The 20,405-nt window shown below is 50.6% G+C and overlaps 2 protein-coding genes across 2 annotated transcripts; one reads left to right on the top strand and one right to left on the bottom strand.

The window, feature by feature from the left end:
• Positions 1–9,321: 9,321 nt before the first annotated feature.
• LOC105088079 (cytochrome c oxidase subunit 7A1, mitochondrial) lies at positions 9,322–10,723 on the top strand. Its single transcript, XM_010978873.3, has 4 exons — positions 9,322–9,414; positions 9,921–10,007; positions 10,133–10,217; positions 10,608–10,723. Exons 1-4 carry the CDS (start codon positions 9,400–9,402, stop codon positions 10,661–10,663), a joined length of 243 nt encoding a protein of 80 aa, XP_010977175.2. The 5' UTR covers positions 9,322–9,399; the 3' UTR covers positions 10,664–10,723.
• A 653-nt stretch (positions 10,724–11,376) lies between these two features.
• On the bottom strand, positions 11,377–19,312 carry CAPNS1 (calpain small subunit 1). The gene is made up of 11 exons (XM_064489284.1): positions 19,164–19,312; positions 18,067–18,287; positions 17,038–17,071; positions 16,663–16,752; positions 16,437–16,494; positions 16,282–16,346; positions 14,272–14,340; positions 14,092–14,170; positions 13,836–13,952; positions 12,066–12,124; positions 11,377–11,881 (listed from the first exon to the last, which is right to left on the bottom strand). The coding sequence occupies exons 2-11, from the start codon at positions 18,267–18,269 to the stop codon at positions 11,855–11,857; spliced, it is 801 nt and encodes a 266-aa protein (XP_064345354.1). The 5' UTR covers positions 18,270–18,287; positions 19,164–19,312; the 3' UTR covers positions 11,377–11,854.
• Between the last annotated feature and the right edge of the window lie 1,093 nt (positions 19,313–20,405).

The raw sequence follows: 20,405 nt of genomic DNA, 5'->3' as shown, positions 1-20,405 counted from the left end.
CAAGCGTGTGTGGAAAGGAGAGATGCCTTGTTCAACTTCTCCACTTCTGGCCAGGGCACAACGAGTTGGTCCAGTGGCTGGTGGGAGGGGAGGAGGCCAAGGCCCAGCGTTGTAAGCACACACAAAGTTGCAGGGCAGGTCCCCCAGGTGACTGTGGGAGGGCATACTCACCCCTGGGTATCCCTTGCTCTAGAGAGCACGACACTGAATAGCAAATTAAAAACGCCATGACAGGTTAAGGGCAATCATGGAAGAAAGAAATCAGCTTTCTATTTTAGTATTTTTAATGGCGATTTTTGTCCCATGCCATTTGAATGAGGGTTCCCACGTTTTCATTTTGCACACAGCCCCATACATTAGGTAGCAGGCCTGCTTAGAAGGCACTCCTTCAGCCTTTCCAACCTTTCTGGTATCCAGTCCCCAAAGCGATTTCTACTTTCTTCCCTGAACACTTACCGCTGCAGATTACGGGGGACAGCTGGGTGACTGGGCACATGTGCAGTCATTTCCTGGGGATGACCAGAAATAGCTAGATGGCTAGAATCCAGGAAAAGCACTGAGGTCCTGCTTTATTAAGTGGGTGGGAGGGACCAAGTTAGAGAACATTTGGATTATACTGTATTTCCTTAAACAAACACTGGTCAAGTCCACCCACGTACCGGGTGCTGGGGATGCAGCGGCGTCCAGAGTCAACAACAGACAGATAAATAGAGCAGCTATGCTGTTCTCCAGGGGGGAGAACTGAGCGTGGAGGTGGGGTAAGACAGGAAGAAGCAAAGGCAGTTGCTATGCAGCGGAGTCATTTTGCACGCATGTTTAACTTATGCAGAGCCAGCTCTGTGGATTCACAATAAACCAAAAGAGATCATGAAAAGTATTTATTTAAACAGAAAATTATCTTGCCCTTCGTTCCAGAAAGTCAGCAGCACACGCTCCCAAGTAGGTACGAGATGTGGGTATAATCAACTCCTTCCTTGGTTCCCATCTCTTACCTGGATGAGTGAGGTGAGTGCATTTTTCATACAACATGGTCCCTAAACCCAAAATGAACATCAATATTTAGCCAAAGCCGCAGTCATCTGTTTCAACATGGGAGGAAAAAGGACTGTGCTTGATGTTAATGAAAAATGGTATCTCACCTTCCAATGTGGTGCTGTCTCAGGGGACTTACATGGGAAGTTTTAACTACACGCTATTTTCACCTCAGGCACCTAACCCAGGTAAAAGGAGATGCCACAGCCCTGAAGCAGCCATCTGTTGCTGGTTCTGGCCACCCCCGCCCCTACCCACCACTGTTTCTGCTGCCTAGTCGTCCTGAAGTCCTCAGTCAGTGCTGACTGGACTTGGCCACTCGTGCCACACAGACCAACGACATGGCCAAGCACAGAAAGAGGATGTGAACCAATCAAGCTCGCGCGTGCGCACACACACTGTCTCTCTCTCTCTCTCTCTCTCTCAGCATTCTGAACAAAAGCTATAGAAAAGTTGGTCAATAAGCTATTATCATCTGAAATGTAAAGATTGTGCCAAGTGGGAGGGGTAGCTCAGTGGTAGAGTGCCTGCTTAGCATGCACAACGTCCTGGGTTCAATCCCCAGTGCCTCCATTAAGAAATAAATCAATAAACAAACATAATTACCTCCTCCGCCCAAAGTTTTTTAAAATAAAATTAAAAAAAAAATGATCATGCCATAAGGGTCACTAAAGAGATCATGGCAAGCCAACCTCATAGGGGAGCAGAAATGATAAATAAGCAGAACTTGATGGCTTCAGGACAGAAAGAAGCCGACAGCGTGGAATGTGACTGAATCACATGGTTAGGTTATTAATATTCACCTTCATTTACTTCATCGTGAAGGGGGACATGAGGTGTAATGGATCAGAGACAGATTTCTTGTGAAATGCCTCGAGGTAAATACTAAGTCCACCAGCTCCCCTTCGCCCTAGTCCTTCCTTAGTGTGATGTGATGAGATCAGGTCAACTGGTCTATGCTAGGAGCTGGCAGCCCCATAGCAAGAAATAAAGAAAGATCATTTTTCTCTGCTTGAAAAGGAGGAGGCAACTGTCCCACCTCCCTCATGAAAGTCCTCCTTATACCAGCTCTTCCATATATAAACAAAATCTCTCCAGCAGCCAAATAGCCTCAGGCATCCTAGCTTTTAGGACCTAGAGATGCCTCTCAGGTCTGGGGCGTCACTGTCTTTAACAGGTAGATACTGTTCCAGACTTCCTGGTACCTTGGGGCTTAATCTAGGCACATTGCCTGGGCCGTAACCATTGCCCTCTTGTTGAAGTAAGTTTTATTACCCTCTTGAGTCACAGCTGATTGCTAGATAATGGTACAGATCTCGGCAGGGAGACCAGAAAGGAGACTGGTTCAATGAACCTGGAGAAGATCAGGTGGTCTGGACCAGGGTCAAGGTGCTGCAGAGGCCGGGAAGTGCACAGAAGTGACAGACCCAGGATTCCTCCTCAGAAATGAGGGATGGGAGAGTAGGGAGCAATGCTGAAGTTGGGCGCGTGCTTCCTATTCCATGAGTGGTGCAATCAAATGCCTACAAGGCAGGGAATATAAATGAGTGAAATAGATCTGAAATGTTAGGGGTTGGTGGGGGCTTTGGTGAAATGGAATGTCATGTCCCCATGTCCTTATGTCAATTAGTTTCTGTTGGATAACAAGCCACCCAAAACTTAGGGACTTTAAATAATACGTATCTATTATTTCTCAGGATTCTACAGGTTGGTTGGGCAATTCTGACCTGACTCAGCTGGGGCTTGGTGGTCTAGGATGCCCTCACTCCTGTCTAGTGATTGGCTTGATCTCAGCTAGAGCAGTGGGGAGTGTTGGGCCTGGCGCCACTTGTCACCCAGCAGGCTAGCCTGGGCTTTTTCACATGTTGTTGGTCCCAGAGTTCCCAAGAATATCAGCACAAGAGGGCAAGTCTCAATGCATAAACATCTTTTTTTTATACCCCATTAGTGTCAGAATGGATAATGTGTGATTGTTTTTGGCCAGGGCAAGTTATAGGGCCAAGCTCGGGTTCAAGGGATCGCAAAATTGGGATGAGCTGCAAAATCATATTGCAAAAGGACATCGGGGTCGTTTCCCAATCTGCCACCCCCATTTAAAAGGGCAGTTGACTCTGCAGCTACAGCTGATTGTTGGCCTACAGGCCTGTGTTTATTTTTATATAGCTATTTGATAAATTGGCAATTCCTTGTTAGAAAGGTTGGTTCTAATTAACACTCCTTTCAGCCACATAGGATAGTCCTCATTTCCATGGCTTCACACATCCTGAAGGTCAAGTTAATGATGCTGTCTAGTTAATAAAGTATTTGGGGAAGGAAACTGGTATCTGCAATTTATTTCAAAATGTATCAAAAATAATATCTTGGAGAATGACTGTGTGGTACCGTAAACTTAATCAGGTGGTTACTCCAACTGCAGCTGCTGTTCCCGAGGTAGTAACTTTGCTGGAGCAAATCAACAGACTGGTACTTGGTATGCAGATACGGACCTGGCTAGTGCCTTTTGATCCATACCAATTTCAAGGATCACCAGAAGAAGTTTACTTTTACCTGACAGGCCCAGCAATATACCTTCACTGTGCTGCCTTGGGGCTGCATGAATTCTCCTGCTCTTTGCCATAATATTGTCCTGCCAAGATCTCAATTATCTTGACATTCCGCAAACCATCAGAATGGTCCATTATAAGAAAGACATTATGCTGATTAGTCCTGATGAGCAGAAAGTAGCAAGTACTTTAGATGCTTCAGTAAGGCATATACTCTATGAATGAGAGAATGGGGGAAAAAACACCACTGAAATTCAGGGATCCCCCTTCAGTGAAGTCTTGGTGGTTCAGCGCTCTAAAGCATATAAAGATATCCCTTATGAGGTGAAGGACAAGTTGCTGCAACTTGCACCACCTGCCACAAAAAAAGAAGCACAGTGCTTGGTAGGGTTTTGCGGGTTTGTTTGTTTGTTTGTCTTTTTGGTGGGGGTTAAAAATTGAATAATAGTCAGTTACAATGTGTCCATTTCTGGCATACAGCGTATTGTTTCGTTTTTGTTTGTTTGATTTTTTTTTCTTTGGAGGCAACACATACCTCAATTAAGTGTGTTACTTTGACCCATCTTCAGAGTCACCCATAAGGTGGTTGGCGTTGAATGAGGACCAGAACAAGAGACGGTTATGGAGGCAGTTCAGGCTGCAGTACACGCTGCTTTACCGCCAGGTCAGACTCCTTCAACACTAACTCCAGTTGCATTGCCTCCTCTCCCTGAATCCAAGTCTGTTGTCCTCTGGCGTGTCCCTTATGATCAACTAACTGAGGAAGCACAAACTTGAACCTAGTTTACAGACAGTCTGCACAGTACGCGGGTACCAGGCAAAAGTGGACAGCTGCGGCATTATAGCCTCTCAGGGATGAACCTGAAGGACAGCGGTCAAAACTTGAAGCAGTGCATCTGGTTGTCCACTATGTCTGGAGTGAGAGGTGGCCAGGAGTATGGATCTGTACTAGTTTATGGTGTGGGCAGACGGTGAAGGGCTTGGAAGAGCCAAGTGTGAAAGACTAGTGACAAGGAAATTTAGGGAGGAAGTATGTGAATGAACTTCTCAGAACATGCACAGATCGTGTCTTGTGTGAATGCCCACTGAAAGAAATCCACTGCAGAGATGATTCTTTAGAATCAGGCAGACAAAATGACACTTCCGTGGATGACAGTCAGCCTCTTTCCCAAACCACCCCAATACTTGCTCAATGGGTCCACAAACAAAACAGCCATGGTGGCAGGGATGAGGTCAACAAGGACATCCCATCACCAAGGCTGGCCTGGCTACTATTAAAGAAAGAACTGTTCTGACACTTGTTAAAATGGTCAGGCAGACTTTATTCAGGACAATCACAACAGGAATAGGGAGTACTACACGGAGTGTTTTTTGCAGGAGTGGAGAGGGATTGGGCTCAACTCTTGAACACAACAAGGGAAAGTGGGAGTTAGAGACAAGGAACAGGGGACGGAAAATTAACAAGAGGGTAAGAGTAATTTGTTGCTAAACTGATCTAATAGGATTCTGGCTGAAGGCAGGTCAGGGTGATCAGATATTATGTGGGGGTATATGGTTGCACGGGGCCAGGGTGGGTGAGGAATTTGGACAGATGTCAAGGATGAGCAGATATCAAGGGTGGGAGATTTTGGCTATACTGACTTAGCAGGATTCTTGCTACAACTGGACTCTATAAGGATGGAGACAGAAGTCCAAGGTCATCCTTAGCCAGGCAGAGGGCTCGGAGGAGTCAGACTCAGGTTTAGTCCAGAAAAGAATCTTTGTCACTACCACTACTGTCCAGTGCCTGATCTTCCAACAGCAGAGACCAATATTGAGTCCCAAATGTCACCATTCCCTGGAGAATCAGCCTGCTACCTGGTGGCAAGATGATTACATTGGACTTCCTCCATTATGAGAGGGGAAGAGATGGGTCCTTGCTGGAATCGACAGATATTCAGGATAAGGACTTTCCCTGCCAGTAATGCTTTTGCTACTGTCACCACATGTGGACTCAAAGAATGCTGATCCACGATCATGGCATTCTTCACAGCATCAGGTCAGATTAAGCCTCATTTCAAAGTGAAGGAAGTGCAGCAATAGGCCCAGGACCACAGAACAAACTGGTCTTCCCATGTACCTCATCATCCAGATGCAAATGAAAGGTACAATGGCTTATTAATGACTCAGTTCCAGCGTCTACAGTGCCAGCTGGGAAGCACCACCCTGAGAGGGTGGGATTCCGTCTTACAGGATGCACTGCATGCTTTGAATCAGAGATCACAGTATGATGCTGTTCTTCCCAGAGCTGGAATTTATGAATCAAAGGGAAGAAGTGAGTGGGAATGGCCCCCCTCACTATTATACCCAATAGCTCGGGGAGACAGTGGGCAAGACTGCCGTGGCGCCCTCTCCTTCACAGGTCCCCACCTTGCCCGGACACCCAATACTGTGGAAAGTCCAGTCAGAGGCAGCGGGCAGACACGCATGATTTTCAGTCTCTGATCCCCAGTGATGCCACAGTATGACCCCTCGAGGGGGCACAGTCTGGATTACGCTGGGGGCTGCGTGTACAGCACACCCGGGTATTGGGCTGCTGGGTAGAGTTGCGCTGAATTCAGCCAAAGGCTGCTGCCGCTCCACCTCGTCAGAATGTACTCCAAACCCAGGGTCAATCATCCTCACGCTAACCTCCCAAAGCCTCTGCCATCAGCCTGCTGGAGCTGGGGCAGGCCTGGAGCCTGGTGGAGAGATGCGAGCGAAAAGGCCACGGTCCATTCCATCTGGGTCGCCAAAATTTGTTACTGATCCTTTCCAGTCGAGCCCCAACAAGGGTCTTTCTGCCTGATGTCACTGGCACCAACAGATCAAAGCTGAGGTTGGTTCTGAAGCAAGGGAAAGTTTTATTCTTTGATCAGAGTGGAGAGGTGTGAGCTCACGCTCTGGAGTACACACTCTCCCCACGACAGGCTGTTGGCAGGGTTGCTTTATTGGGACCTCCTCTGCGGAGGGAGGAAGGGCGGAGCCCTTGCGAGTAGGGCTCCGGCCAGCTGCTCACCGCCTCTGCACACGGCCCTCTATAGGCTGGTAAAACTCAACTAAGCACAAAAGAAGAGATTACACTGTTATCACCTAGATTCCATCTTATTTTCCCCACAGACTCCAGTGATCTTTGCCGGTGATACTTCCACGCTCAAGAGTAAAGGTTAATGTAAAACTACAACAACTGAGAAAAAGCAGGATGCCTGAGGATTTGAACCCTTTGAGAACGAAGGAGTGAGTCAGCTCTATCAGGTAAAGAACTTAGAGCAGTTCAAGTGATGGCTGAGGGCGAGGGAACAAAGGAAAGGGTGTTTAAAGAAGGAAGCCTCAGATATCAACTCTGACCTCCTGACCAATCACAGAAAAGAAGACTGCATATTTCCTCTTCACTTGTTACCTGCAGGGGTTTATTTGTATATATCAACCATTCTCTTCTTTCTCTTTCCTTTGTTTTTTTCACTTTTATACATGAGTTACTATACTGGAGGTTAATGTTACAATTTAGTCTTTAGGTAATGGAATATTCAGTGAGACTGACTAAATCTGAGAAGTAATACAATACTCCTATGAGTATAATACAGACTGTGATGGACACAATGGCTGTTGGGACTCTGAGTCTTCTCATTCCGGGAAAAAGTAAAACTTCTTCACTTGTAAGAAGGCTAGGTAAAAATAGAAAGTTTTTTTTTGTTATTTTAAGGGGGTCCAAATGTGTGTAGACGGGTGCAGATGGGAGCTGAGTAGTCAACGAGGTGGACTGTGTCCATCATCTGTTGCCTCTCAGCTCCAAATGCTCCCTTCAATATGGGTTCTGTGATAAACAAGAGAACTCTTTTAGGTATGTCTCTTTTAAAGGCAGTACATTGTTAAGCTTTCTCAGTGGAGGGCACTGGAGTGACCACTGCAGGAGAAAGAGGCTTCTTCCAAGTTCCAGGGCCGGCAGGGGTGCAGTGTCAGTGGGGTGAGTGTGAGGACTTCCCACAGAACCTGCCCCCACCTCAGCTTGCCAATAATCTTTCCAGGGCCACCTACCCAGACTCCCTCGACAAGCCCCCCAAGCTGCACACAGCCACCTTCCTGGGCTCCCTCAGAAGCCCCTGTGCCCCCTGCAGGATGTCACCTGCTGAATTCCCTTGGCAAGCCCTTTGTGGCCTGCACCCAGCCACCTGTGTCCAGAGAGTCCGATAGCAAGCAGTCATTCCTTCTGCAAACACCCTCCATGACCTGCCCTAAAGGCCTCTGCCCTTGCTGGCACCCAGATGTCCACTGCATGACCATCAGTGGCTAACTGCCTGCTCCCTGACTGCTCTCCAGTAATTTGTCCAGCAACTTCAGACCTGGCTAAACTAGCAAACTTCTCTGTGATCCAGTGGTCAAACCATACCTTCCCCAACAAGGTCTAAACCCTTTCAGCTCTCTCCTTCCTTGGGTACCCTCCCTCGACTCTAGGGTACCATATAGGGTTTCCTTATATCTTATAGTTGCTCTTTTATCATAGTCAATAATTCTTGTTCTTAACTCCCTGTTTAACCTATTGGGTGATTTCTATCCCCTGACTGGACCCAGATTGCCACAGTGGCTGCACCAGTTTGCATTTTTACCATCAGTGTGTGACAGTTACAGTTGACAGGGTTGAGACAGCTCAACTCTACTGTACACAAGAATCATTTAGAATTAGATAGATATGGATATAGATATATCATTTTTTCTTAACCATTTTAGGGGAAGTTACAGGATAGGATACCCTTTTTACTCCCAAATACTTCAGCATGTATTTCCTAAAAACAAGGACATTCTGTTACAAAACCACTGTACAATCATCAAAACCAAGAAATTAACACTGTTGACTGTTACTGTCTAATCTACAGATTTTTAAATTTGCCCGTTGTACCACAAACCAAAAGAAGAAAACTTTTAAATGATTTTTTTCTAACCCAAGATTCAATCCATAAATTTTGGGTTGTTAGGTTTTTCCTTTTAAAGTCCTTATCTGTTAGAGATATATATTTAAATATGACATATGATGTTGGAATTTGCTTTAAAATACACCAATTAAGAAAAAGAGCTGAGTAGGGGAGACACATGAAAAACATGATAAGGATGACAATTATTGAAGCAGGTGATGGGTCCAAGATGGAGGTCCATGATACTTTTCTGCTTTTCTCTCAAGTTTTCCATGATAAAATGAAAATTAACTAAATATAAAAATATTTGATATATGAAACTTACCGTGGTAGAAATAAGGGCTTTTTTCCCCCTGCGAAATAACTGTTAGCTCGGTCATACTCTCACATGAGCTCATTTAATGCTTTCAACGAAACTCTGAGGAAGATCCTGCCTTAGTCCCGTTACAGACAGGAAACTTAAGGCTCAGAGATGCAATCACCCAGTCTATGTGGACAGAACAAGGAGTTCGAACCCCAGTTTATCTGAGCTCTCCAAAACCAACCGGGTAGGGAGAGACCCGAAGGGCCTGACTGAGGAATTGTACTTACCCCAGGCAGATGCCTCTTCGGGAACAACTCGAAAATTTATTCTCTGGGACCGCTTGCCTCTCCACTTGGACCAATAGAATTCCAAGGTGAGTTAACAGATGGGTGCTCTAACCATTGGGCGCGGGGGCGCGGGGAAGGGGTTGCAGCGTCGTCTCCGCCGGCCTATTGGACGAACCCGAGCGCGCCGCCGGGACAGCGCAGCCGTGAGGCCCGCTGAGGGCGTGGCCTGGGATTCCCCGGGAGGGGAGGGCACCGTCTGTCCTTGGGCGGAGAGGGGAGGTGACTCAGGCCGAAGAGGAGGACTCAGGATGAGGGCCCTGCGGGTGAGGGCCCCCATGGGTCGGGCTGTGGCCCCCAACCCGGAAGCCCTCTCCCCCATACCAGACTCCCCAAACATCCTGGGATCTTCAAGGCTCGGGACTCCGTCCTAAAAAGCCTAGGAACCCTCCTCCCGGCTCCCAATCCAAGAGTTTGAGACAGCCGGGGACTGTTAACTTGGCCCAAAGCCTTGGGTTTGAACTTACTCCCCTCATTCAGGGGTCCCTGAACACCTTGGGATCTAGGCACTGGGAACTTAACACCTCTCCCCTCCGGACTTTTTAGACAGCCGGGAAACCCCCTAGGTGCCCCCTATCAAGTTCCGACGTTCCCAGGTTCTGAGTTCCCCAACTCGTGCTGACTTTTCGGAACCTCGCCTTTGAGACGCTCCCAAGGGACGGGACTGTCCCCACATCAGAGCCTCGGAGAGTCCGATACCCACCCCTCAGCGGAACCCCCTACGGGACGCCCCTCCAAGTGCCTCCAATACCCATTCACCCCCTCCCCACAGGTCTCCCAGGCACTGGTACGCTCCTTTAGCTCTACCGCCCGGAAACGCTTTGAGAACCGAGTGCCTGAGAAACAGAAACTCTTCCAGGTAGGCGGGCCGAGGGGAAGACCCCCGGCCAATGGCTGGCACCTGAAGAGAAGTTGGGGGTGGCGGGAGCTTTTCATCTACGGAGCAGGCAGCGCCCCTTTCTCATCGCATGCTCCAACATCCAGGAGGACAATGACCTCCCTGTGCACTTGAAGGGCGGTGCGACCGACAACATCCTGTACCGAGTGACCATGACCCTGTGTCTGGGGGGTGAGTGCAATGCCGGGCTCAGGCCGTAACTGCAGGAGGAGAGGGGCTCCAGCTGGAGTGGAGGGGCTGGTTCCAGGGCTGGGGTTTCCGGAGGGGACTGGGTCCTGAGCTTGCCTGGTGTGGGATGGTAGGGGATTCCGGGCTGGCATAAAGGGAAAGAGCACCCTGGGGCTTGGGCTTCTGTCCCAGGAGGGGGCCTGGGCTAGTGATGGGTCTAGGGAGAAAGCCTGAGGCCTAGTCTGGATAAGGGTCCAAGATTTCCCACTGGATACGCAAGTGGGGCTGGGATCCAGGCTGGTGACTGGGAGTCTGCAGAGGGGCTCAGAAGCCTGAGATGGGGTTCAGGGAGGGGATCAGATTCATTGTATATTCCCCACACTCCTTCCCTAGGCACTCTCTACAGCCTGTACTGTCTTGGCTGGGCCTCCTTCCCTCACAAGAAGTGAGACCAAGTCTGCAAGACCTGAAAAAGCATCAATAAATGTGCTGGCTTCTTGGGGAACCCAGCCCAGTTCTGGCCTCTGTGTGTGTGCCCCCCCCCCAGCCCTTCTTCCCACCAGCAAGTGACCTCTGCCCTGTGGACAGCCCATTACCCCAGCCCTGAGTCCCTCATGCTAGACCAGGGCAATTCCTAGGATGTTGCTGCCTCTCAGCCCTCCCAGAGGGGCTGGGAGCCCCAAACAACATACCTCTGGGCTGCCCTTCAGGGCCTGGGGACTTGGAGTGGGACTGTGTATCCCGGGATGGCAGCGCCTCCCCTTGTAGAGGCCCAAGGGTGTGAAGGAAGATGCTAAGCATGGTTCATGACACCACAGAAGTAGAGGCAATGGAGGGCAGACTCACTCCAGCACCAAAGCTGAGAGGGACAAACATGGCCTTGGGGGACAGAGCCAGGAGTGGCAATGAAACCTCCCAGCAGCCCAGCTCTTGCAGCAGAAGCAGAGATGGCCCAGGCTTCCAGGTCCCGGTCTTGGTCTTCACAGGACCTGTGAGATCTCAGCAAGAATGAGACTACAGCTTAACTGGGATCCAGAATGAGGAAAAAAACCAGGACTAGAAGACCTGCAGAGACAAACCCACCTCACTCCCCAGATCTAGAATCCCTCTGCCTCAGACAGAGCCAGAGTCATCCCCCAACTCTCAGAACAGGAGGCAGACCTCAGAGAGAACAGCAACTGGGGTGCGTTTATTTCCTCCTGGGCCTGGCAGGCTGGGAGCAGAATACAGACAAAGGCACTGGGGCATGTGGGCCTGTTAATGGCCTGGAGTTCTGCTGCCTAGGTGGTAACTGGGCGTAGCGACTGGAGTGATACTCTCAGAACTGAGAGAAGGGCCCTTGGGGTGTGGAAGCAACACAAGTACTGGGCTTGGCACAGGTGCAAGAGAGGGGTTACGGAGTGGGTGTGAGATGGGTGTGCCGGGGCTGGGGTAACCCTCGGGGCAGGGCATGTTGGGGCACGTTGGGCTCTGGCTTTTGACTGAGAGCCGGGTATTGAGGGCTGGGAGAACGGAAAGGCCTGTGGGTCAGCGGGACCCGAGAAGATGTGACTGCAGACAGGATCAGCCCTGGGAGAGACTGAAGAGTCCAAGCTGACTCCTACAGCGAGGCGATGAGGGGGCAGGTCTGGGGCTCCCCTTCAGGAATACATGGTCAGCTGCAGCCACTGGGGAGAGGAAGGCACCGAGAGTGAGGAGCAGGGCACCTAGCAATACCAGCAGCCCTTCTCTGTCCTCACCCAGGGCCTGCTGGGAAAACAGGAGGGAGGGAGCCCGAGCCCAGAGCTGGCACACGGGGCTGAGGGGAGAGTCCCCTGATGGGCCCCCACATCCCAGGATGGGGGTTCTTACCTCCTGGATGTTCACCTGGATTTGTCCAGTACCATCTTTGTCAAGAGATTTGAAGGCACCTGGAGAAACGAAGAGTTGGGATTGGCTTTTAGGATAAAAATATACTAACATGTGGAATAATGATAATAATGGCTAGTACTCTGTGCCAAGCACATAAAGTGCCTCCCATATATTAACTCATTTAATCCAGTTCTGTGAGATGTGTCATTTTTAAAAAGGCACAGAGAAGTGAAGTGATGGGCCCCATGTCATCTAGCGAGAAAGAGGAAAGGGATTGGAACCCGGCTGTTACCCACCTCAGTGATGGCCTCCTTAGACTGACCTGCACGCCCCTCCCCCTTCACCCTCTGCCTGAGCCTGGAGCGCCAGCCTCCCATCGCGCTCTAAGCTCCACACCCTCCAGTTCCAGCCTAAGCAAGCTACTGGAAGCAGGCTCTGCACTTCCCGCTCCTAACAGTCTGGTGTGGTCCCTGCTCCTGTCCTGAAACTCGGCTCCATGTTCCCCATTCACAGCCAAACCTAGGCAAAGGGTGCCCACACTGTCCTGCTGCTTCTGTCTCACCCGCTGCTCAGTTACCACTCTCAAGTGTCCACATGCGTGATGTCCCGGACACTGCACTCACTAGTTACTCCTGGCCCCCCAGCTGGTAAGTCTGAGGCCATTTCTTGGGCTGAGAAGAATACATGACTCATACATGACTTGTGGCATCAACTGCCCTATTGTCCACTTCCATCTTCCGTTTGTGTCCCTGACATACCTGCCCCTTTTCCTCTACCCAAGCTCCTCATGCATTGTCCTCCCTGGGCTCTTGGGAAGCCAGGAGATCTTCCTAAAGCTCAACCTGAGACCCTATCCTCCCCCTGCCTAGAACCTGCTGTGGCTCTCCATTGAGTCTCTCAGTCAAAAGCCAGAGCCCAACGTGCCCCAGCAGTGTCAGAGCACCCCTGAACTCGGCATTCACAGCCGGGCATGGCCTGAGCACGCCCACTGCTCCTGCCTCCCTTCACTCAACTCTCTCAGGCAAATCTGAGTTCAAATTCTAGCTCTGCAGCTTCCTAGCTGAGTGGCTGTGAGCAAGAAATTTTAATAAATGTTGCCTCCTTGAACCCCAGGTTCCTCCTCCAGAAAATGGGGACAATAATTCCCACTCCTCAAGGCAGTCTTAAGGATTCAGTGCATTAATGTTCACAAGGACCCTCGTGATCCAGCCCCTACCGGCCTTGTGTCTCCCCATCACCCCTTTCCTTTTCAGCACTCTGAACTGAGTCCAACAAGAAACACCCAAAGCACCATCTTCTCTTTCCTTTCTAGGCCTCCACATAGGCTGTTCCCACTGCAACACTCGTCCCCACCCTCTTGCTGGGGTCACTCCTCATCATCCTTTGGTCTCAACGCACATGTGCCCTGCCCTCCCCTCTCCAGGAAGCCCCCCCTTGACCCCGTAAGCTGCACCAGGTGTCTTGTTAAGTCTGAATAGCTGTTAGAGCTCCCCTAGTCCCAAATCTAAACCCACTCTACCCTGAGCTTGCCCTCACAGCCCCCATCACTGTCTAGGCCTCCCCTATCCCAGACGTAACCATTCTGAGCCGCCCTGTCGGGCAACTTGCCTCCTGCTCTGGACTGTGAGCGACATGAGGGCAGGAACTACAGGTGTTTTAGTCTCTTCTGTGCCCCTGACATTGCCCACCTCAGGGTCAGGCTCAGAGGAGACTTGGCCAATGGAGGTTGGACAAATCCCCACCCAGGAAGAGAGGTGAGGTGTCACTCACGGAACATGGCATCCAGTCTGACCAGGCAGCTGATGAAATTGTCAAAATCCATGTTCCCTGCCTCGTCCGAGTAGCGTCGGATGATCATATTGTAGAGATGCTCATTCAGGTGGAACCCTGAGAATGTTAGTCTCTCAGGCATGGCGGCCTCAGGGCCCAACCCACTCCCAGCCCCAGGACTCAAGCTCAGACCAGCTCAGTGGGGGCTGCCTCACCAGTCCCACCCTCAGCCCCACCATGTTCCCACCAGCCACACCTGCTGCCTCAAAGGCTCCTGGGAGTTCACTGCTGCCAATGGTCCCTGAACGGTCAAAGTCAAACTGTTTGTATACGGACTGTGGGGACAGAGAGGTCAGGGTTCAAGTGAGCATCGTGGGGCATGGCATTTCCATGGCTTGGGGGTCCTCATGCTAGGAGTTTCAGAGGTTGCACATACCTGCCACTTTTTGATGTTGTTCCACAAGTACTTGAATTCCTCGAAACCCAGCTTGCCAGTCGTGTCACTCTAGCAGGAGGGTGTTAAGAATAACTACCCAGATGTGTGCACTGTGCACCCTGCATATGTGATGATGATCACAGCCAAGCAGGGGAACCTGGGCTAAAACCTCAGCTCTCATTCCCACCCCCACCCCCAGTCATGTCACCTGGGGTGTGGCTTCATTTTTCATTTCACCCATACCTATTTTAACTTACATTTCTAAATAATAAGGACTCCCTTTTGAACATAACCACATGGAATTCCTCATTTATAAAATTCCTTGATAGTAATTCAGCTTTATAAATGTAAGGACATGTAAAAAACAAGGGTATCAGAACTCCAAGGAAATAAGGTGGTGACTAAATACCTATTGGGCTTGTGATAAAAAGTGAATGATGCAAAAATACATGCACCCCAGTGTGCACAGCAGCACTATTTACAATGGCCAAGACATGGAAACAACCTAAATGTCCACTGACAGATAAAGAAGTTGTGGTGTATTTATACAATGGAATACTACTCAGCCATAAAAAAGAATAAAACAATGCCATTTGCAGCAACAGGGATGGACCTGGAGATCATCATTCTAAGTGAAGTAAGCCAGAAAGAGAGAAAAATACCATATGATATCACTTATACGTGGAATCTAAAAGAAAGACACAAATGAATTTATTTACAAAACAGAAACAGACTCACAGACTTAGAAAACAAACTTATAGTTACCAGGGGGCAAATGGGGTGGGGAGGGATAAATTGGGAGTTTAAGATTTGCGAAAGAAAGAAAGAAAGAAAGAAAGAAAGAAAGAAAGAAAGAAAGAAAGAAAGAAAGAAAGAAGGGAGGGAGGGAGGGAGGGAGGGAGGGAGGGAGGGAGGGAAGGAAGGAAGGAAGGAAGGAAGGAAGGAAGGAAGGAAGGAAGGAAGGGAGAAAGAAAAGTGAATGAGATATTGGTATAAAGCCCTTAGCAAAGGGGCTGGCATTTGATAAATTCTCAATAAATAGCAATGATGGCGAAGTGGCCAAGGCTTATCAAACGACCTAGTACACATCAGATAGTTCTATTTCTCAGGAGCATTTGTCTCACTAACTCCTCAAGACGCCAGCCCCACCAGTGTTATTCCCTAGTGACAGAGAAACAGATTCAGAGCTGAAAAATCTACCTGGATGAGATCATGTAACAGCTAGTGTGTACAGACCACTTACTATGTGCTATGCACTATGTGAAACCATTTGCAGGTAACTCCAATTTGTTATCACCCTTATGGTTCACCCAATTTTACAGGGAGGCAAATTGAGGCAGAGAGGCTCAGTAACCTTGCTGAGGGGCAGAGCTGGAACTGTTTAACCCTATGCAACACATGTGTGTGATCATGTGATACATACATACATATATATAAATATATAGGTGTGCAATGCTGTGCTGAGTGTGCATGTATCCAAAATCAGTGAATGATGGGCCTATGTGTGTTCCCATGCACATGCCTTCACGTATCTTCATGTATGTGGTGTGACCTTGTCAACGTGTGTGCACGAGGCAGTTTTAAGCTGAAATTCTCAAGCCCAAAAGACCTGAGTCCAAATTCCTAATCTGCCACATACTTTTTTTTTTTATTGCGGTATAAATTGATTTACAATGTTATATAAGTTTCAGGAGTACAATATAGTGTTACACAATTTTTAAAGATTATACTCCCACTTATGATGTATAACTTCAGACAGGTGATTGCCTCTCTCTGAGTCTCTTCACCTATAAAATGGAGTATAATAATTGTGCCTAACAGGGTGGCTGTGAAGTAAATGTAAGTAAGTCACCAGCTGTGGACAGCTGATATTATTATTTATTGCCACATGGCCATGGGTGGGTGTGTGTTTTGATGTATACACGTCCACATCTACACCCTGTCTGCTCATCATGCCCTCAGAAAACCCCCTCTTTGCCAAGGCCTCCCCTAGACTGCCCTCAAGGATACATCCATCACGGCCACCATGCTGCGACACGTGTCGATGCCAAAACCATCAGTCTTCAGATCAGGATCTGTGGGAAACAGGTTGAAAGTCAGGCCAGAGATCACAGTGAACGCCATGCCTCTGAACCTGCCCTGTATGTTGACCCCTGGTCACTCACGTCTGGTCACGACTTTGTTGAGAATATTCATGAGTTCTGTGGCACTGACCTCCATGTCCTGGGGGGAGAAGTTAGGGATGGGTCAGGGGTGACTTGAAAGGGTCTGGGCATGTCATGAAGGAGAATGGGAACTCTGGGATTGCTGTGGTAGGGTGGGTATGTAAAGGGCAGCCCAAGGGAAGGCATGGAAGGGTCAGGACGGGTCTGGGGGCCCCATGTTACTTACGTCTCCAGCCAGCTGGGCAAAGAGCCTCCGGAACTGGCGGACCTCCTCGCTCTCATTGGCTTCGATGTTGGAGTAATGGGTGCGAGGGGGCTGCAGAGGGAGGAGATCTCAGAGCAGGTAGGGGGAGGGGTGCCCTGGCCAGGACAGCCCTAGGTGGGAAAGTCACAGTGGGCTGGGCGGCTGAGTGACAAAAGAATGAGAGGTAGTCGGTGAATTGGGAGTGGGGTAGAGCTAAGTTTAAGGACATGACGAGGGAGAGAATTAATGAGGAATTTCATAAGGAGAGGTGTGGGGCTTTTCCAAAGGGATATGAATGGGTGCTGGAAAAGGCCTTGGAGTGAGAAGAGGGGCCTCTGGTTGCAAAGGGAGGCTTACCGGGGGCTCTGGGTTGTACTGCGCAGCCGCCTCACTGAAAGGATCCATGAAGGGAAACATGGCGGCAGTTAGCGCCAGGGGGCGGGGCCTCCAAACGGCAGCACCAGCCCCCGTGCCCCAGCCCCCAACCCCCACCCCGCCACCCTACCTACCTGCTCCCTCCGCCTCATTCATCCTCCTCGCCTGTCCCTACCCTTGCTGCCCTGGTTGCGCCCCCACGGTAGGATTCTCTTGCCAGGGCACACCTACCCAATGGCAGACTCAAAACACCTAGTCCCTCCGAGGGCTTGCTTCATAGAACCTCGGCCCCAACCTTCCCTCGACTCCACCCTTCTCAGGTCCCACCTGTCTAGGAACCTACTTCATCTCCATGACTTCTGAACAGTTGTGTCGTCCTAGCATCCCACCCCAGCTCCAATAGTTCTCACCCCTTCAAAGGATCACACTCTATGCTGTACTCCAGAAATTAACACAACATTGTAAACCGACTATACTGCAATTAAAAAAAAGTTCACATTCAGTGGCCAAGACTAATTAGGCCCTTATGGACCACATGCCCTACCTCCACCTGGACGTTATTCTATTTTAATCCAGCCGGTTCCCAGCCAGGCTCTGCCCCTTCAAGGTCATTTCCTTACCTCATTAGGCCTAGACCTCTTCTAGGTACACCTCCTCATTAACCCACCTATATGGAAAGCCTTGCCCCCATTAAGTGATACTCAGCATCATTAGCTCCGCCCCCTTAACGTTTATCTCAGGTTAGCGGAAGTTAGCCATGTGAGACCCATTAAGCCCCACCTCCCAAAGCCCCGCCGGGTCCCATCAGATTGTGTCCCCTCAACAGTCAGACTAAGTCCCTGTCAAGCCCCGCCCCCATGAACTCATTAGGGCCAGCCCCCTCAAGGCCAGTCTCCTAGCCCAGGCCTGGCCCAGCCTAAAGTTACTGGTCAGTGTCCAGGTTGCCCCATTCTATTCTTGCTGGACAAGCCTTCTCCTCCAGGCTTCGCCCCTCATCAGGCCCCGCCTTACCTGATGGCGCTAATGACCCCGCCCAGGATGCGCATGGCAGTTCCGCCACCACCACCACCGCCGCCGCCGCCGCCTCCACCTCCTCCGCCGCCTCCTCCGGCCCCGCTGATCAGGCCTCCAAGCACATTCCCCAGGCCCCCGCCCAGGCCCCCGCCTCCCCCGCCGCCGCCGCCACCCTTCAAGAACGAGTTAACCAGGAACATGGCTGTGATTCCAGATTCCTGTAGGGGAGAAAAAGGGGTCAAGTCCTTGTCCCGTCCGTCAGCCCGCCCCCTTCCCCACAAAAATACGCATTTCTGGCTGCTGGACGTGGAGGGGAGTAATATGAAGCCTCTAGGAGGAGACCTATCCTCCAGCTGGGGCTTGAGGATCCTTTCGGAATGGGGTCTGGGCTTCTAGGGGAAGGTTGTTCTCGGGTGGATGGCGTAGGGACGGATGATCAGATTTGAAACCTCCTCCTGGTCCAAAGTGTCAGCGTCTGGCTTGGAGGACCCTGGACTGAATCTACGCATAACCATCACTAAGCACCAGACACCAGCCAAGTCAACTGGAGTTTTAAAGATGGGGGCCCTACGTTGGCACTCGAATCTGAGATCCAGAGCCTCAGAACTGATTTAGGGGTCTTGGGCGGGTCAGGGGCGAGGATCGGAAATTCTCCTCCTGGAGGCCCCTGGAGCAGACTTTCAGAAATCCAGAATGTGGGCTTGAGAGTTTAGATACAACGAACAGCGAGATCACAGTGTTATCGTTGGGTCTGTGGGTTCGGGTCTAAGATTGTGGGTGTGAGCCATGGGGCCCGAGATAACGGAGTCTCTATTAGAACTGAGAGCACGGATCTAGAATAGTGCTTCTGGAGGCCGCACCCAGGGCTGAATTTACAAGACCTCTCAAGTCTATGAGCTCGTACTTTAGATCCTGAGAGAGAAGGTGGAAGAGTCCGGGGCGGGATAACTGAGGCCGGACAGGTCTGGGAGTTCGAATCTGAGATCACGGGTCGGGGGGTACCCCCGTGCCCAAGATTTTAGAATCTTTTCGGATCTTAAGGCCGCCAGGGCCGGGATCAAGGAGTGCAGGGGGAATCCGGACTGGGCGCTCACCGCCTTGCTCACACGTCCGCCGGTCCGCTGGTATCTGCTGCTCCGGGGCCTCCGGCTGCGTCCGGCTGCTTAGGGCGGGGCTGATGACTCAGGAGGCCGCAGCAGGGTTAGGCACAGTGGAGTGGCCCAGTCGGCATCCGCGCGGTCCTAGCGCCAACATTGGAACTGCGCATGCGCATGCGCATGCCGGCCCGCCTCCTGCAGCGGGCCGCGGCCGCCGAGGCTCCGCCCTGCGTTTCCGGTGCCGAGCGGTCCAACTCCGCCCTGACTTTATAGAGCTGCGGTCTTCCCTTGCAACCTCTCGAGTTCAGGTGCAGGCACCCCGAGGTGACCTGGGCAGTCACCGTGCCCAAGGTCACCCCCGCTAATGTTGTAGTGTGAATTTTCTTCCCAAAGCCAGCCTCCACCCGCCCACGGATGTGGTTTTCTGTCCTCTTGGAACTTGTCCCCTGACCTAGCCTTGTCTCGATAAACACCGACAAGTCTGGAGGCCCCGACTTTTGTCTGGCCCACAGTCCGAGGACAAGCGCCCGCATATGTGGCGGGGACACTGCAGGCACAGTCCGGGTGGCGTTCCAATTCCGCCTCCGAAATCCGCCTCGTGCCTCCTCCATCCGCACCCCTTTACCCCCCAATTCAGGGTCACCAGAATCATTTTCCCTGGATGGGCCCAAACTGTAGTCTCAATCTTCCAGTCTCTAAAGAGGGCCCCTGACACAGTAAGAGTTCGCTGGCCACAGCCCAGTTTCTGAGGCTAGATGTTCCCAAGGTCGGGTGGTGGGCTGGGTGGGGAATGCAGCTGAGAGGGACATTGGCGACTGAAGCCACCTTTGAAGCCCTTTCGCTTACTCTCTGGTTCCAACTTCCAACCTGTGAGCGCCCAGTACTTCTTCAGGGCTCCTCGGATGAAGTTAAATCTGGCTCCCGCAAGCAATCTGGCTGTCTAGCCCTTAGCCTCTTTCCAGGAAGCTGACTCAGCTTGAGTTTGAATCCTGGTTCTGCCCCTTAATAACTTGGGATCCCAAAACAGTGACTTGAGCAATGGTTTTTGAATCTGTACAATGCGAACAAGGGTTCCCATGGCCCACTTTCTAGGCCCCTACCAGAATTAAGTGATAAACACTTAGTAAATAGTAGGTATTATCCTCTGGGTCTGTAGCTGTGCTGTTCCCTCTGCCTGGATCCCACCCCGAGGTTCCTCAGGCGGTTGACTCTCGCTCATCCTTAGAAAATACTGATTAA

Source organism: Camelus dromedarius, chromosome 9 (genome assembly GCF_036321535.1).
Source record: "Camelus dromedarius isolate mCamDro1 chromosome 9, mCamDro1.pat, whole genome shotgun sequence".
NCBI lineage: Eukaryota > Metazoa > Chordata > Mammalia > Artiodactyla > Camelidae > Camelus > Camelus dromedarius.
This window is presented reverse-complemented; position numbering and strand designations above follow the sequence as displayed.

Bases quoted from the DNA above. Each gene is read 5' to 3' on its own strand.
- CAPNS1 (XM_064489284.1), bottom strand. From the start codon at position 18,269: ATGTTCCTGGTTAACTCGTTCTTGAAGGGTGGCGGCGGCGGCGGGGGA. The intron at 14,341-16,281 runs GTATCCTTGAGG...CCCTCCTGCTAG, and splicing joins GCATGGTGGCCGTGATGGAT to AGTGACACGACTGGCAAGCT. The intron at 12,125-13,835 runs GTGAGTGACACC...TCGTTTCTCCAG, and splicing joins CAGACTGGATGCCATGTTCC to GTGCCTTCAAATCTCTTGAC.
- LOC105088079 (XM_010978873.3), top strand. The intron at 10,008-10,132 runs GTAGGCGGGCCG...TCCAACATCCAG, and splicing joins AGAAACAGAAACTCTTCCAG to GAGGACAATGACCTCCCTGT. The intron at 10,218-10,607 runs GTGAGTGCAATG...CTCCTTCCCTAG, and splicing joins CATGACCCTGTGTCTGGGGG to GCACTCTCTACAGCCTGTAC.